The sequence below is a fragment of the Aspergillus eucalypticola genome (assembly GCF_003184535.1).
Source record: "Aspergillus eucalypticola CBS 122712 chromosome Unknown BO83scaffold_71, whole genome shotgun sequence".
NCBI lineage: Eukaryota > Fungi > Ascomycota > Eurotiomycetes > Eurotiales > Aspergillaceae > Aspergillus > Aspergillus eucalypticola.
Genome location: NW_020290345.1, coordinates 2,608 through 18,392, shown reverse-complemented (window position 1 = coordinate 18,392; position 15,785 = coordinate 2,608). Strand labels below are relative to the sequence as shown.

Genomic DNA, 15,785 nt, shown 5'->3' with positions numbered 1-15,785 from the left:
ATAGGCAGGGTGAACAAGAGCAGTCATTTATAAGATATCAGAATATAAGATATATACTTCCAAGCTTCTATTAGTTGGACCTAGTCATATGCTCCAAATACTTTTTGTTCAAAATCAGACCTATCTCCACACTTCCAAATACCGGGTGCGCGTCGTGTAGTGGTCAGCATGATATAGATCCCGTACCTGTCTTCTAATCTAGGCGAAATCCAGAGATATACAGTTATATAACAAGAGTTTGAAGTACCAGCAGCCTCCTACAACATGAAGTTGAGTGATTAATACTCATTGGCCCGCGGAGAGTGGGGGTTGGATTGGGAGGGGAAAAATACAAATCTTCATCATAATATTAGAATAATAATATAAAGCTGACTAATCGTAGTCTTTAGAAGGCGCTGAGGTTCATGAGTCAGTCCAATGAGTATTTTAATAGGAGCGGAAGTCCTCCCCGCCAATAACAATGCTAAAAAAAGCCCTGATTTAATCTAAGAGAATAAATATAATCAAGATCAGTAATACAAACCCCGCAGCCCGACCGAGCACCAAACTAGCTATCACAAGACCTGAAAAAATCGCTGTATCTGCAAGGTTGACAAATTTATTTTGTTAGCTGGCCACGGCATACCCGGGCCATCACAGTATCCCTGATTGGTATGAAGCTCACTGAGCTGATCATTTCTGTAGTAAGTAAAATTTTCATACAATTATTAGACATATACAACGCAGTAATATCAAGTTTTGTAATCTTTTCTCATTGCTCTGTCTGTGTCACTGATATTCCTACTTCAGAAACAAAAAAAAAAAAAAAAAAAAAAAAAAAAAACAAGATAAATGCATATTAACTTATTATTTGATTAAAAAGATGGTCTGATAATGTTATCATGCCAATTATTGAAACAAGGGGAGAGGTAGTGTATGACCGAAATTAAGAAAATACAGTATCTCGCATAGATCGACATCTACTTGTGATTTTAAGGCCTGGAACAAGAACTACAATACAACATCAGATCAGGTACCTTTCAGCTAGGCTAGAGGCTAATTCAATCCCTAGCTCTAGAATCAGCCAGGCTCATGCTCATTTTCTTCACCCTGACTGTATACTATCAGTCAAAACAAATTATATTCAGTACTACTTACTTAACGTAAGGAAGACATAAGACAACCATAATATATATGTATTAATACAAAGATAGATGAACCTTGAATGTAGGCGGCAATAACCATATCTTAATCAGTCATTATTGCTGTATCTGTTAATTGGCCTGACATGCCTGTTCAGAGGGGGAAAAAAAGTATCATATATATCTTCAACAGTTACTCGAGTTGCATCTTGTCTATATTTCATTTCCGAACCGGGAACAGAGATCTCCCTTCTGGTAACACCATTGATTATTATTTGACACCTCCAAGCATTTTTCATTACAAAGCTGTAGGATGCCTCTAGGGGTCTTCCTCGGTTAGGGCCGTCTTTTGACCGAAGGGAAGGTCTCGGGACATATCCCGGTTTGTAATGTCTCGGCCGAACGATACGGGGTATTGTGTCGACGTTCGGTCCAGGTGTACTACTCTAGCTAACTTTCCACTTGCAGTGGGCTACCACTAGTTGATTGGTGGAGCAGAAGGACTCTTATGGACTGGAAGCAGATCGGCTTCGGATGCACTTATCTGCGGTGGGTGCACCAGCCAACGTCCGCAAAAACCATTATTCGCCGGCAGATCCTGTGAATGACAGTGGTCACATGACCGGAGGCCACCTCATCCTTCTCCCTCTGGCTGCACGTTTCTTCCTGTTGGCACGTATCTCGAGCCATCCAGTTGCCCCCATAGCTGAGAGTTATCACTATCACCATCGTCATCATCTAGTCGCTGACGTCTTGAACAGTCTGTCCTGAATTGTTCATATGGTGAATATGGGCGAGATCAGAAAGTTTAACACTTGCACCGCATGATCGATTTTAAAATCTCACGGAGAACGAGGCTTCTTCGCTTCCGAAGGGATGCATTGCCTGACGACTGCAATAATTGTTAATACCTGCATAATCATAAGACGACTCCCGCTGTATTTGCGGGTTGCAATTGGAATAATGGTTCTGCGTCAGTGGCATAATTTCCATCTCTAATATCGAAAGTGAAGTCGTCATTGAGAAGTCTTGCGGTTATTTGTCGGTAAGATCATATGACAGAGGTGGAAGGACCGGTGTGCACCCGGACAGCGGTCGACGAGGAAGCCACTGCGCGACTGTATGGACCCTCTGCACCATCGTCATAAGCATGAGACATGCAGCTGCAATTATAGCCTTGTGTAGATCCTCATTGTGGAATAGTGCATTCTAGTGAGCAGATAATTTTGCTAACCGTAGTTCGGGCTCTTCCTCAAACGAATCGTGTGATCCATAATTTGTTTGAAGAGTAATCCCAATTATTCGCTGGGATTCCGATGCGCTATTAATCAGGTAATATCTTTGTTGTTCGAGAAATCGCGCTCTCGTCCCAATTTCTCCAGAGCTCTCTTACATTCTTTGCGGGGTTTGAAAGTCTCAGATCTCACCTGCTATCTTAAGTGACATGTGACAGCAAGGTACTTACAGAATTCTTTGAATTTATGCTCATTTCTATACATTCTCGCAAAGTGAGAGTCTGTGGTCGGTATAGCACAGAACAGTTCTTGAAGTAAATATATTGGATCATTCCCTTTAAGCGACCACAGGCGCATTTGCACATTCCCTGAGAAGGTGTGTAGATTTGAGGAGTTTGGGTCCTGATTAGAATGCTATCAGTTCATGAAGGTAGGCTATGAGTTATCGGCGCAAGTCCAGGCAGTCGAACCTCCAGTCCCCCTGTAACTGTTCATAATACTTATAGCAGATCCATACGTGCCAGCAGCCATCAAGAAGAAGCCAGCCAAGATGACAAAAATAGACCAACAGACCATCAAGTTCCACTTCATTGTTCGATGTCCCTTCCGCTTGCTCCAGTTATCGTACAGCCACATGCCACCCATGGGCTGGAAGCACATTGGTGTTCCAAGGAACGCCCCGACCAGCGAGACAAGATCGCCAAAGACAGGAATGGCACTGGCGATGATGTAGGCAATTATGGTGACTCCAAAGGTGCAACCGAGCCAGATAATCCAGTGCTTGGCGGTGTTGGAAGTCAAGTGGCGGGAGCCTTTGAGTATGCGGACGAAGATATACTTTCCGGTGATCTGAACAGGCATTAGTGCTTGCTACCATTACATGTCATAGGTTCACGTGGGGAACGTGTGAAGTAAGAACCTACATGAACGAATATCATTAAGCTCACAAGCAAACCGGGCAGCGCAAAGCCATAGCTCACCTTTTTCACGATCGGGCCAGCTGAGCCAAGAGCAGGAGAAGAGACATGTGAGCCGCAGTAGTAGTATATGACGATGCCAATGGCAAGATAGAAGGAGGTAACTACCGACTGGCAGAGTATCAAGGCCCGGTTATAGTGAGTCGGATCGTGCATCTCAGATGCGATAGAGAAGAACGCCGGCGTACCAGCATACGCGAAGATGATCGTCGAGATGGCGGAAACACTGTCCGTGAATGACGATTTACCAACAACCCTATAGTCCGAGACCCAGACAGCGCCTTTAGGAGCGACAGAAGGGCGACCTTGGATTCCAACAGCAGTAGTAACGATCAATACTGGACGGAGGTCAGACTACGTAGATCAGGTACTGGGGCAGTCTTAATAGAGCACTCACTGGAAGCCAAAATACAAAAGAGACCAATCCATGCCAGCCAAGAAATGCGACCCAGAGTCTGAATGCTCGCGAATGAAAAGGCCACAATGGCAGCAACAGAAACGTAGACTGCGGTACACGTTGCATGAGAAGAGACGGCGTTAAGGCCGATGGAAATTCCCAGCATGCCAGAGCCAGCTACGAAGATCCACCCTAGGATAAATGTGTTGGAAGAAGCACCTACATATGAGCTGGACAAGCTATACTCACAAAGACAGAATGCAGTGCCGAATAGAATGCGTCCCGGTCGGCCCATGAGCAACTGGCCCACATCGTCAATGCCGTAGACTTCGCGATGCTGCAACTTGAAAACACCGATAATGTAGTCAGACCATGTCGTGATACCCGCAATGACAATCAAACTGATCACACCAGGTATGATGCCAAGGGCATCAAAAGCGACAGGGATTGACAATACACCTAATCCGATCTAAGTCTTCATCATCAAAACAGCCGTTCCCTTCCATCCTATCTACAGACCCGTTTAATGCGTTAGCAATTGATTCCGGGGCGAGCACCGTTCAGAGGGAGGACGTGCGACGTACAGCGCGGTAGTTAGGGCCACTACCGGTGATTTCACCAAAGACAGCATCACTGGCCCCTTCGACGACATTAATATGCAAAGGTACGGGCGCCAAAATTTCATTTTCTAGATCTTTGGACATGATTCATGAAACAGAGAGAAGGAAAGGAGAAAAACAGATGTATCGAATCCAGTCTAGAAATCGCCAGTCAACTGAAGTTCGCAGTGATGGCAGGGCGTCCAGGTTGCTTTTAAACCGTTCCTTCCCCCCTCATGGCTAGACAAGGTTTCCAGGCCCTTTCTTCGATGCTACCGTAGCCCCAAGCTTCCCACAGATTGATTTATATTTTTCAAGGGGGAGGCAAACGTGCATCAAAGGGCAAATGGAACGGCTTATCTACGATTGGCGAAACGCCCCCCCCTTTCACGCCCCCATTTCCCGCCGGCCGCCTATTTAATCTGGAAGAAGAGAGAAGGATCAGCTTTTTCTCTAATGCTTGGCTCCTTGCTTATCAGAACTGCTCCAATTGGTAGCAATCTCTATCCTGCCTATCACGTCTTCTAGTCCCCTACCCAAACCTTTGTTTTTCGTTTCTGTTTTGATTTCTATTTCGACTTCTTGCAACATGTTCGGACAGCACCTCCTCATCTTACTATGGGCTCTTTCATTACACTACGTGTATCTTTCACCGGTTCATCCCCAGATTAACATCTCGTTCCCACTGGCCCCGCGCAACCAAAAATATATGAACTAGTAAACCCACTTTTTTGACTACAGTGTTGATAGCCAAGAAGTTCTTAAGTCCCTCATGGCTGACCTAACAATGCCGTACTCCTAGCAAGTACGAAGGAAGAATACCTGTGGAGGGATTAGGTTGCACCTACTCACATCGTCCTACAGCATGCCACATCAACGTCCCTAGGCGGAAGCCCTACGTCAAACTGGAAGGTGATGCTGATCTACTTCGGACCATGAGGCAGCCCACCCATGATAACTCGTGACTTAGGCACAGTTTAGTCTCACTGGTTTGTCGGGCACCTCGTGGTACTTTCTTGGTAATTAGAACAGGCTGACAGCCTGTCAGGAAAACATCGCGGATGCTTATCCGTTCCACATATAACGCGGTTGTACCCCCTTCGCCACGAAGAGCTGCCACCATTTAGGCCGGGTATTCCGGAGTTATTTCTTCCTACTAGTCATGCTGACCGATCGGCTACAAAACCTGAATAGCGTACTCTCACCTTACTACCAATCGATGTGTCCCCGTTGCTTCATTCTCCTCCAACCTTGCCGGGCTCCGTGTACAACCGGCCGTGGATATAAAAGTTGATCTGGCTTCGCAGAAACTAGCTGTCTTGAAGACATATTCCTCATGTTCTTTACGCAGCCGGTACCAGGCATATTGAGGCTGTACTGGACGCAGAGGGACAGAGTCGCTCGCAATCCTCACCAACTAGCATGGGGTGGACGTCAGACCATGTCGTCCATCTATAGGCTATAGCCGCAATATATGCCCCCCTTTATCAAGATCATGAAGCAGAGCCTCTGACTTATCTTTGGCAGCACTGAAATCATCCTTTGAAAGCGGTCAACGAAGTTTTTTATACCTTGCTAGGCAAACCACAACCGTACTCCCGCTTCGGCATCGATTTGCGAAGAAGACTTATCCTCGTAGTATTTACCCTGACAAGGATATGCGTGGCCGATGAATGACAGTCTGTCAGCATAATGACACTTCCTTTGAACGCCCGGAACTTCCGGAGGCAATCATAAGCAGCTGATTATCTGTACAAATTGCAGCCATTAATCGGTCTTGAGTTCTGCAGATCGGAATATTGAGCGGGTGGCATTTAAAGCGATCCGAGGAAATAAGCCTATGGAAATCACCAAAGAGATCGTACGATTTTGGCTAACTGGCTTATCGAGCCGACTTCAGGAGACGCAAACGGATAGTAGTAGACAAGTAGTAATAGATGGCCTGAGCGGCAACATTCAGAATATAATTGGAATTTGGCAACAATGATTCTCTGAGGTAGTATGTCGGTGCTAAAAATGTCAGAGAAGTTAAGGAATTAAGGACTCTAGCGCAATAGTGAAGCCATGCCATGACGTTGAGTCTGATACTGCGTGTAATACACAGTCATCAAGGGGGAGAAAAGAGAAAAGAAAAGAAGAAAAGAACCTGTGTTATGCTCTTCCGCCCCCAGGAGTGTCCGTATCAGACCGATATCCGGTTTTTGGATGCGGCAAAATCGGCGTGACCTCTGTTGCACACGTAAATAACCTAAATGACAAGATTGCAATGCATTGGCGGAAGGTCGTTCCGACTTGAGGAGCCGCGCAGTGTGGTTTTGATCGTAGGTTCAAACGAAGTGTGGAGCCGCGCACGGTATGTCAGTAACTCTCGCACTGGTCAACATTATTACCTCATAGGGCAACACGTATATGAGAGATATTCATTCCCTGCTTCTTTCCGTCATTTGGTGCTGGCTGGCCCTAGGAGACGGGAAGAGCGCAAGACGGGAAGAGCGCATAATCCACCACTAACACCGTCGAATAAACAACATAAAGAGTACTCTGGCCCAACTGACAATTCACTTTTCGGGAAACTACCTTACAGTCTATTGCATGGTGTACGAGTACGGACAAGAAAACATAGTCCGTAAATAATACTTCGAACGCAATAGTGTCTTACTAGACTGGGTAAAGGGCAATGTCCTTGCCAAACGGGTTACCACCCACTAGGAGTGTCGGATTGCAATCGTCCCTTACCGATGGGATGAAGGTTCCTATTCCCCGAATCGCGCGACCCCACCGTTCTGCCTACAGTAGCCGCGTTAGCAAGGCATGTGTGACATGCAGAGAGAAGAAAATCAAATGTAACGGCAGTCATCCGTGTTGTGGGTGCATCAGCAACGCTACTACGTGTCTTTATACGGCTGGGAAGCGGGAGAACACATCGAGGTATGAGTGGTCGAATCGATGCCAACTGAGAGAATTGATACCTATTGACCAAGTGTAGACGCTTGGCAGAGCTCGAGTCTCAGATAAGACTGTACAAACAGCTTTTGTGGCATTTGCAATCCAAAGTTAATGCCTGCGACCGAGAACTCATTAGTAGGACCCTTGACCAGGTAACAACCTCATGTAGTAATATGATTTACACCTGGTTGACCCTCTGAAGCAGGACGGTTCACTGCCCTGATTACCGCCATGTCAAATCTGTTGAGCAGCGATGCAACAGGAGGATTACAGAGCAAGCTCATATGATCCACAGGCTAGACGAGCTCTGTCAAGCTGGGGATATCTGGATATCAGATATGGACCTTCTCTAATAAGAACTTTGAGCATCCTTTATGGAAAGCCCTCTCGCTCACTCAACGTACCACAACAAGACTTGAAATTCGAATAAGAGTGAATCATCATGGGCTTCACCACTTAATATAAGCACCGCCGCGGGAGGCCAGCCTAATCAGTCGAGCCTCCATATGTAGGAGTATTGTTACCTCCTTCGTATATCAAAATTGTCTTTGTGTATGTAAGCTGTTTTTCTGATGACACCTAGGTGTCTGGTCTGGTGTGCTAGGACTGTCTGTTCGACAGCGGAAGAGTTCTGCCTCATCAGAATTCGCGGCTAGGCGATTAACGATTGGTTGGTAGCGCCCGGGCCGTTGTACCTCCATCAGGCCGTGTTCATATCTAGCACGGACAGTATGACTGTCACCATAGAGGCTATTGAGCTACTTTTCATGTATCTATATTTCCCGTTACATGAGGTGAAATATCAGTGTGCGTAGGTATGCAGTGGTCGGAAGGGCGTGCGGAAGAAAATAGTGTGTGGTAAACCGTGTCCAAACCCCGTCATGTATCACAGTCATTCCAAATGACTGGAGTAACTTGTCGTCTTTGCCACGGATAAGATGGGCTTCCTTGAAATCCCGCGCCTTATCTGCAGAATATTCGTTATCAATTATCTCGCTCGATCCTGTCTCATTGTCACAGTACCTGCTCCTCTGATTAGCAGGCTTCTGGTGACGTTAGTGGCCCTCCTACTCTCGGAGAGCTCCGCGGAACAAAGCCATTCGACCTACTAGAATGGTGAACGGCTTCCCTATCGACGGAGGCATAGATCACTGTGAGCACTATGGGGTTGAGGGCTGGTTCCTCCAAGGAATGACAAGTGAAGCAAACGCATACTTTCCTTTATAAGTCCTCCTAGACGCTGAGCCGGCCGGATGCGGCTGTGGGATTTTCAGCCCTTCCTTATACCCGAGTTCTAAGTCATGAGTTTTTCGGGTCCCGTATACTTGCTAAAGCTGGACGCAGGGTTCAATTTCATGAGTATGTGTGGACCAAATAATGGAGCTAACGACGACAAACCGCCAGCGAGGCTGTCAAATATGGGCTCTTGTTGGTTAAGCTAGACCTGGACCAAGTCTCCCAGAGGCCCAGATATTGCGGTCTATCTAATTGCATTGCCAGGCATCGTTCTGAATTTTAAGTGCCTCATCCTACACATCTACACTCTGCGGTAAAGGCTTCGATAGCATGAGTCCAAGTAAAGAGATCTGAGGCGCGGCATGATCAGGGTATTAGCAAGGGAGACGTTCCATCGCACCTGATTTGGGCAGTAGTGTTGCAGCATTCACCTGTTTAGCGGCTCGAAGATAGACTGTTGCAGGAGCCCGGCAGGCCACTCTTCGGTACACACCTACCTGATAGCACAGCGTGCTTTCAGATGGACCGGACCAGACCGCCGGGCTCCGCTCCGTCGTGACTGGTGGTTTTTCGTTATGGCGTGGATCTCGTACCCGACCCTCAGCTGGCGGCGATGGCTGGCATGATCAAAGGAAGCATCTTGCTCTGAACTATGTTCCGGCAATAGTAACATTGCCATAACGAGTGGCAGATGGAAAGCTTGCCGAGTGCTTGAGATATTCTTTCTGCGCTCATCTCTAGGTAAGCCCCTGAATGGATCGGCTGTTAATCCACCAATCAGCACCTTCGCTTTCGCGCGGCAGGGGCTCTGGTCGAAAGGCACCCGAATAAATACTGAGATGCCCAATCACATTCCCGGACACGTCACCACAAGAACAAGCGGAGACACGTGCCGGAGGTAACACCTCTTATTAACAGTGAGTTCGAACAGTTCACTCTAGCTGCTCTCTTTATCACACCAGTCAAGGTAGTGTCCCGTTTTTACTATCAAAAATATGTCTTCCCCATTGTCACATAATATTCCATGATAATCGCACTACAACATGTATGCCCTCTTCTACACTTTTCCAAGACAAGGGACAATAGCAACATGGATAGTGAAGATAGTGTAAGATAATATACCAATATCGATTACTCCACCGATTCGTGGGCTTTGCTACCCACCGCGGATGTACTCGAACTTGAGAGCCTTTGACCGATCGGAATCCCGGACGAATAACGGTACCGACCGAGTGTGATCGTGCCCCACATACCCGCAGAGGGGAATATCTGGTAGTGCATCTCAGAATGCACAATGCAAACGCTAATACTACTATCTACCGAATAAGAATTGTCATTTGGCTCCGCGTCGTCTCTGCCTGGCGCGTCCGCCTCACTATAGATTAACTAGCCGGGGTCCGTAACAAATGCTGTCTGAAGATGATAAGGAATTGTGAATATACGTCTTCCTCTTTCTTTTCTAGTCTCCCTTCTTTCTTCCTTTTTCCGTTTATTTTCTTTCCTTTGCCTTTTTTTCTCTATTTTCTTTTTTTTTCTTTTTTTTTTCCTTTTTTTCTTTTTTTTCTTTTTTTTCTTTTTTTCTTTTTTTTCTTTTTTTCGTTTTTTTGTTTTTTTCTTTTTTTTCTTTTTTTTTCTTTTTTTTCTTTTTTTTCTTTTTTTTCTTTTTTTTCTTTTTTTTGTTTTTTTCTTTTTTTTCTTTTTTTTCTTTTTTTCTTTTTTTTCTTTTTTTTCTTTTTTTCTTTTTTTTTCTTTTTTTTCTTTTTTTTCTTTTTTTCTTTTTTTTCTTTTTTTCTTTTTTTTCTTTTTTTTCTATTTTCTTTCCTTTTTTCTGGTATCATTTATATAGATATAACTATATTCGTTTCCTCTTTCATTTTCTGCCCTTTTTCCGGGTTTGGGCAAGCCTGCAATATCATTTTTGTCCGAGCTAACTAGGCACGCAAAGACAAAGTACTTTGAGGCATTCGACATCCGCTCAATCTGGTCTCATCTCCCTGATATAGTAAGTCACAAGGAGTCCTGGATCCACTGAAACCGACCCGGCTCATCTGGTTTACTAATCGGACGTTAACAGGCAGGGAAGGACAAGTAGAGACTAGTGCAACCCCGTTTCAGCTCCGAGGGCTGAGGCTGAGCACGGATTTTCCATCTTGTGAACACTCCGGCCTGGAGTGATGCTGTATTAACACCTGAAAAACTTCATTGGTGCGAATGGTATGTGAGAGTTTTTTGGGCCGAGTACTCGCGACAAATTGGACTGCCAGCCACGATACCTTCCGTTGCTAGTAATAGTACTTGGTCACTGTTCTTTCCCACAAGCGATTGTTTCCGACCATATGTAACATGCCAATTTAGAAATATAGTATAGCAAAAGAATATAATGGAAGGCTGAACTTGAGCCCTCTACGTTTCCGCCGGCTTTCCCCTGACTTAGGAGGTTGGGGATATAGAGCATAAACATGAAGTTGCACGGCATTTTCATGCTTTACTTTGAATATATTCATATGTTATAATGATTACAGCACTCCTGAATTAACGTTTCTTGATGTTGATGCTATTTTGGATAAGTCACGCTGGTCTCCTTTAATAAAAATTTCACGTCATGAATGGACGTGCGAGGACCAAAACATGATATGGTACATACCTAGCTTCTCATGAACTGGCTACTAGCTACAGCGAAGCAGAAACACTAATAGTAATGCGTGTTACTCCAAGTATATATTCCCCCCACTTCGTGTTTGCGAGTCTGAACTCGGGCCTTTCAATTCTTGCATTCGACCAGTCACCAGTACCAGCGTCGGGAATAATATAGCCGACAGTGGTACGGGAGAAGCATAAGTATTTTACGACCAGTCATAATAACAAGAACTGATCAGCGTAGACTAGGGAGTGAAGAACCCAAATCTACCCAAATATAACTCACGATGTGAGTAAAATCAGATCCAGGCACTTATCTCTCGTCCGAAATCGCATTTCCGACATGCTAATGCATTGAATTTATCAGGATGTACGAAAGACTTCCTAAACCGAGCCACTAATGTATAGTAATGAGTCAGTCACACTTCCATTCATGCGTGTCGACTTACTATACTGGACCGTCAGGTGACCCATGCAGAGATTACTATGGTCTGTTCGAATTTGATTACATTCGCGATGCAGGTAAGCCTTTCCCGAAGAGTACATACCTGCAGAGCCATGCTCCATTCAATGGATCTGGAAGCTGTTTGCCACCCACTTCTGAAGTCGACATATAACCTTATGCATCCAGGGAATACCTCGATACGATGCATGTCAGCTGAATGGCCCCCTAAATGGCCCGATGACTGTTGAATTGATTGCTGTCCATGTTTTCGCCACTGTTGGGTCGGATGGGATGAGCGGACTACTACGTACCCACAGCCAAAATGGTGCCAGTGTCACTTGTGTATATATATATATATATATTCTGCGCCCGCAGGATGCACAAATTCCAAGACTCATCTTACCTACATGCCCAATGTTCCTGTTGGTCTAGCCTCAGCAGCAGAGCTTTAGCGGCAACCTGCCGTACATACGAGTTACCGTTAAGATGACCCACGCTGACCTACCCTCCCGGATTAGGGAGGCGATCAAGTTAGAGCTCAGGTTCCAATTCCCTGAAGTTGAAATACTAATCAGCGTTGCACAACAGAGAACCACATGGAAAGGTTAACCATCTCAACACCGCCCGCATCCCTCTCTGCCTTCCACCTGAGGCCAGAACCCCTCTGCTATATACACTGGGACTATTGCGCTACGCAGAGATCTACCTGGGCTTAGAGAAGGTGTGGCTCGCCGAGATTGGAGACCCTATCCACTGGATACAAGGTACCAGCGACAATATGGACCCCAACACAAGTGGCAGGGAGAGGATACAGACTGTATTGCGACTACTATACCTTCCTGAACTTCTACGTACAAAGCGCTTCGAGGCCGATTTTCTTGCCCTCCAGTCTCTGGATCCAAACATTTCCAGCCTAGGCGCAGGGAAAGTAACTGCTGGAAGCCAATTCCGACAGTATATTGAAGAAGACCTTCCAACAAAGCCGCATCTCCTTGTGGCATACATATGGATCATGTATCAAGCATTATTCAATGGAGGACGATTTATTCGAATGCAGCTACTGAAAGCTGGTCCTGAATTCTGGGGTCTGTCTGCGAGATCAATGAATACTGCCGCCCTTCCAGTGCCCCTTTCGTTTTGGCATGTGGACGAGGAGGAAGTTATTAAGGCGAGCTTCAGATCCCGTCTGAACATGGCGGATAAGCTCTTGACAGAGACGGAGCGTGAAGAGATAATACAGGAAGCAGTGGAGATTCTTCGCCGCTGTGAGCTTATTACACTGCAACTCGATGCGGATGTCCATGTAGAAATGCTAGCATAAATGTGGTTACGGTGCCCTGATGCCTCGTATATCTTGACTATATGATGAATCACAGATGAAAGTGTGCTCTAGTTAAATATCCACTTGTGTCACAGAAACAATTTATCAAGGCAACATGCTACTGGAACACGCTATAATAGTATCTGCACATTAAAAGCCCCCGCAGGCGCTCTAGTCTGCGAAATTCATTCCGGAAATGTCTTGCATAAGCCAGCCGCGATGCACGTAGAACAGAGCGAGTCTCTCCTGTCGGTCAGCATACTGCTGCAACTCCCATGTGAAGCTGCCCGACCATCCCTTCGGCACGACCAAGCGTATAATGCCTTCTGCGGGACAACAGGTCCAGGAATACCGCGCTCAAATTGTCACATTTGTGCGATAAGGCAGATATATTGACGAGTCCTGGATCTGGTATAGCTTAGAGCGTGGCCAATTCTCAGGACTGACGAGGAAAGCGACAATGTGAAATCCGGCGAGCAGTACGCCGCCTAAGCGTCACATTCTCGAAGGTCAAGATCTCCACTGGGAAACTGCCTGACATTGGTATGCCAGGTTCCGGTCGCACTTCCAGTAAAACTGCCCTTCGGTATCCGCCAAAGAAGACGTATAGTAATGCTGAAGAGCCTACATGTTCAGTTGCGTCTGCCTGTTTGCTACGAGCAATCTTACTCAATGTGTCAATGATCGACTGGCCTGACCGTTTGGCGTCTCCACTCTCTATCTGAGCAAGATACTTCTATCTGTTACGACCATGAATCTTGTGAATGGCAGTGGTCACGTGACCCTGAGGCATCGCGATTTCATTTGACTATCAATTCAATTCAATTCAATTCATATTCTTATACCCGATCGAGCCGGCGTAGTGAGATGCTAGCTATGCAGGTGCTTCACCGTTTGAAGCAAAGAATATGGCCCCGAACGCCCTCAATGCCCTCAAACTCGCAATAAACACCTAACTAATGTAAACAACGCTTGCCACGACGTAGGAAGGTCGTCGCCGTAGCTAAACACAACTAAACAGCAACAGCAAATGCAGATGTAAATGAGTGTTGCAGCCGTAGCTGCCTGCGAGCCCATCCTCCCCGTTCTTCGTCCATGTTCTTACTTCCAACGTGCATGTTCCTTTTGGTGCGTGTAACCTTCCCCGGGTGACTCAGTCCGAGGCGTGTATGGATCCTTCTACCCAGCGTCTTCAGCGTCTATCCCCATGGCCCTGAGGCCTACGTGTTCCTGGCTTAGTTCGGGATCCAGGTCGAGTTCGACCTGGCTGAACTGCCCGAGCAAGCCTGTTTGCAGCATGAATTCGGCGACGTAGCGGATCGCCTGCGGGTCTGATATGAGTAAGTCATAGTCAGTGCTAGCCCCCAGATCCGTGCGTGCGGCGATCTTATCAAACATCTGATTACGCAGCCCTACTGTGAACGGAGATCACGTGATCTCGGACCTAGTCACCTAGCCACCCAGTCACCTCCTCGCGTAGTTAGCTAGTTAGTCTGCACACACACACAATATCATCATATTGCTTCCACAGGTTATGAGCCCTCGTGGCGAAAAATCATCACAAAATACTTGTATCCCCTGTTATTTCATCATTTCTACGCGTCGTATACTATTATCTACATAGTTAAGGCTTCTTACGCCTCCAAATCGGCGCGCAACACGCCTCCGCGGCGATCTAGCCGGCTTGGCATCCAGGCTTGGCATCTACCGACCAACCAGACCTCCCACCACGCGAGCGGCGTGGCCGAACCATTACAATGACGCCGTCCAAAGACCCGTTCGATATCGACGTCACTAAAGCCGTTCCTAAGCTCAAAGGCCAGGCGAACTGGTTAACATGGCAAAGGAACCTACGAAACTACCTACGCTCCAAAAATCCGGACGCGTGGGACCTGCTCCAGGGCAAATATACTCTTCCAGAAGAACCAGCTCTTTATTCGGAAGAGGAAGATGAGAACATGAGAATACTGGCTGTCCGTGCTGGTGAGGGTGGCCCTTTACCTACTCAACAACAGCTGGAACGCAGCATTGAGCAGGCCAGACAGCGTAACCAAACCTTGCTTACTACATACAATTCTGATTGCAAGAAGTGGAAACAGCTGAACTACTCTATACTTGTGATTCTCGGTACTACATGCGAGGCCAGTCCCGCATCGCGTTTCCAAAACTGTGAATCTGCACTCGAGGCATATGTCCTTCTCCAGGAAGCATATGAGACCTCCAACTTTGCTACGGTCGTTCGCTTGTATAATAAATGGGCGTCTATTCGCTACAATGGTACAAGCAGTCAAGAGACCTTTCTTACACGCTACGCGGACGCCCTCAATGAGCTACGCGGCACCAAGATCATCGATGATCATACTGAACTCCTGCAGTTCTTCACAGCGATTCAGGACGTTCCTGCCTTGCAGCCGTTCATTACAAACCAGTACATGACACTGACAGAAGACGCGATCCCGTCGTCAGTATACGCCCAATTCACACAGTTTGAATATACACGCAAGAACCAGTTCTCTCAACTAACCACTCATTCGGTTGATAACAAGCCTCAGGGCGCCACCAACAACAACAACACCAACACAAATACTCGAGGAAATGATCGTGGCGGTCGTGGCCGCGGACGCGGTCGTGGTCGTGGACGCGGCGAACCCCCCGGTCGGGGTAGAGGTCAAACAAATACCTCTACTCAGTATGAGAGAGAACAACTTGATGCTGCTGATAAGAATACTATATGGTGCACTTTCCATGAGCGCTACGGAAATCACTTTCCAAGCAAGTGTTCTTTGAATCCAAACAAGAAAGCATCTACAAACACTCAAGCTAACGCGGTTACTGCACCAAATCCACCTACAGCGCCGTCCGAAACACCCT

At 46.5% G+C, this 15,785-nt stretch overlaps 7 protein-coding genes across 7 annotated transcripts; 4 read left to right on the top strand and 3 right to left on the bottom strand.

The window, feature by feature from the left end:
- Nucleotides 1-1,194: 1,194 nt before the first annotated feature.
- On the bottom strand, nucleotides 1,195-1,538 carry BO83DRAFT_231334 (uncharacterized protein). The gene has a single exon (XM_025526899.1). It carries the CDS (start codon nucleotides 1,418-1,420, stop codon nucleotides 1,232-1,234), a length of 189 nt encoding a protein of 62 aa, XP_025381764.1. The 5' UTR covers nucleotides 1,421-1,538; the 3' UTR covers nucleotides 1,195-1,231.
- On the top strand, nucleotides 1,539-1,924 carry BO83DRAFT_231341 (uncharacterized protein). The gene has a single exon (XM_025526900.1). It carries the CDS (start codon nucleotides 1,656-1,658, stop codon nucleotides 1,890-1,892), a length of 237 nt encoding a protein of 78 aa, XP_025381763.1. The 5' UTR covers nucleotides 1,539-1,655; the 3' UTR covers nucleotides 1,893-1,924.
- BO83DRAFT_383833 (uncharacterized protein) lies at nucleotides 1,595-2,294 on the bottom strand. Its single transcript, XM_025532562.1, has one exon. It carries the CDS (start codon nucleotides 2,139-2,141, stop codon nucleotides 1,956-1,958), a length of 186 nt encoding a protein of 61 aa, XP_025381762.1. The 5' UTR covers nucleotides 2,142-2,294; the 3' UTR covers nucleotides 1,595-1,955.
- A 497-nt stretch (nucleotides 2,295-2,791) lies between these two features.
- Nucleotides 2,792-4,434, bottom strand: BO83DRAFT_412996 (uncharacterized protein; the record flags this gene model as incomplete). Its single annotated transcript, XM_025534455.1, has 6 exons — nucleotides 2,792-3,205; nucleotides 3,280-3,671; nucleotides 3,731-3,922; nucleotides 3,980-4,199; nucleotides 4,221-4,241; nucleotides 4,315-4,434. The coding sequence occupies 6 exons, from the start codon at nucleotides 4,432-4,434 to the stop codon at nucleotides 2,792-2,794; spliced, it is 1,359 nt and encodes a 452-aa protein (XP_025381761.1).
- Nucleotides 4,435-7,072: 2,638 nt separating this feature from the next.
- BO83DRAFT_327543 (Zn(II)2Cys6 transcription factor domain-containing protein) lies at nucleotides 7,073-7,475 on the top strand (the record flags this gene model as incomplete). Its single annotated transcript, XM_025528094.1, has 2 exons — nucleotides 7,073-7,257; nucleotides 7,316-7,475. The coding sequence occupies 2 exons, from the start codon at nucleotides 7,073-7,075 to the stop codon at nucleotides 7,473-7,475; spliced, it is 345 nt and encodes a 114-aa protein (XP_025381760.1).
- Nucleotides 7,476-11,989: 4,514 nt separating this feature from the next.
- BO83DRAFT_462167 (biliverdin-producing heme oxygenase) lies at nucleotides 11,990-12,914 on the top strand (the record flags this gene model as incomplete). Its single annotated transcript, XM_025537281.1, has 2 exons — nucleotides 11,990-12,123; nucleotides 12,182-12,914. Exons 1-2 carry the CDS (start codon nucleotides 12,080-12,082, stop codon nucleotides 12,912-12,914), a joined length of 777 nt encoding a protein of 258 aa, XP_025381759.1. The 5' UTR covers nucleotides 11,990-12,079.
- Nucleotides 12,915-14,671: 1,757 nt separating this feature from the next.
- BO83DRAFT_327551 (uncharacterized protein) lies at nucleotides 14,672-15,325 on the top strand (the record flags this gene model as incomplete). The annotated part of the gene is made up of 1 exon (XM_025528095.1): nucleotides 14,672-15,325. A coding segment is annotated over one exon (654 nt), but the record flags the coding sequence as incomplete, so codon positions are not given.
- Between the last annotated feature and the right edge of the window lie 460 nt (nucleotides 15,326-15,785).

Excerpts from the sequence above, each read along its gene's own strand:
- BO83DRAFT_231334 (XM_025526899.1), bottom strand. The coding sequence starts at position 1,420 with ATGAAAAATGCTTGGAGGTGTCAAATAATAATCAATGGTGTTACCAGA.
- BO83DRAFT_231341 (XM_025526900.1), top strand. The coding sequence starts at position 1,656 with ATGCACTTATCTGCGGTGGGTGCACCAGCCAACGTCCGCAAAAACCAT.
- BO83DRAFT_383833 (XM_025532562.1), bottom strand. The coding sequence starts at position 2,141 with ATGACGACTTCACTTTCGATATTAGAGATGGAAATTATGCCACTGACG.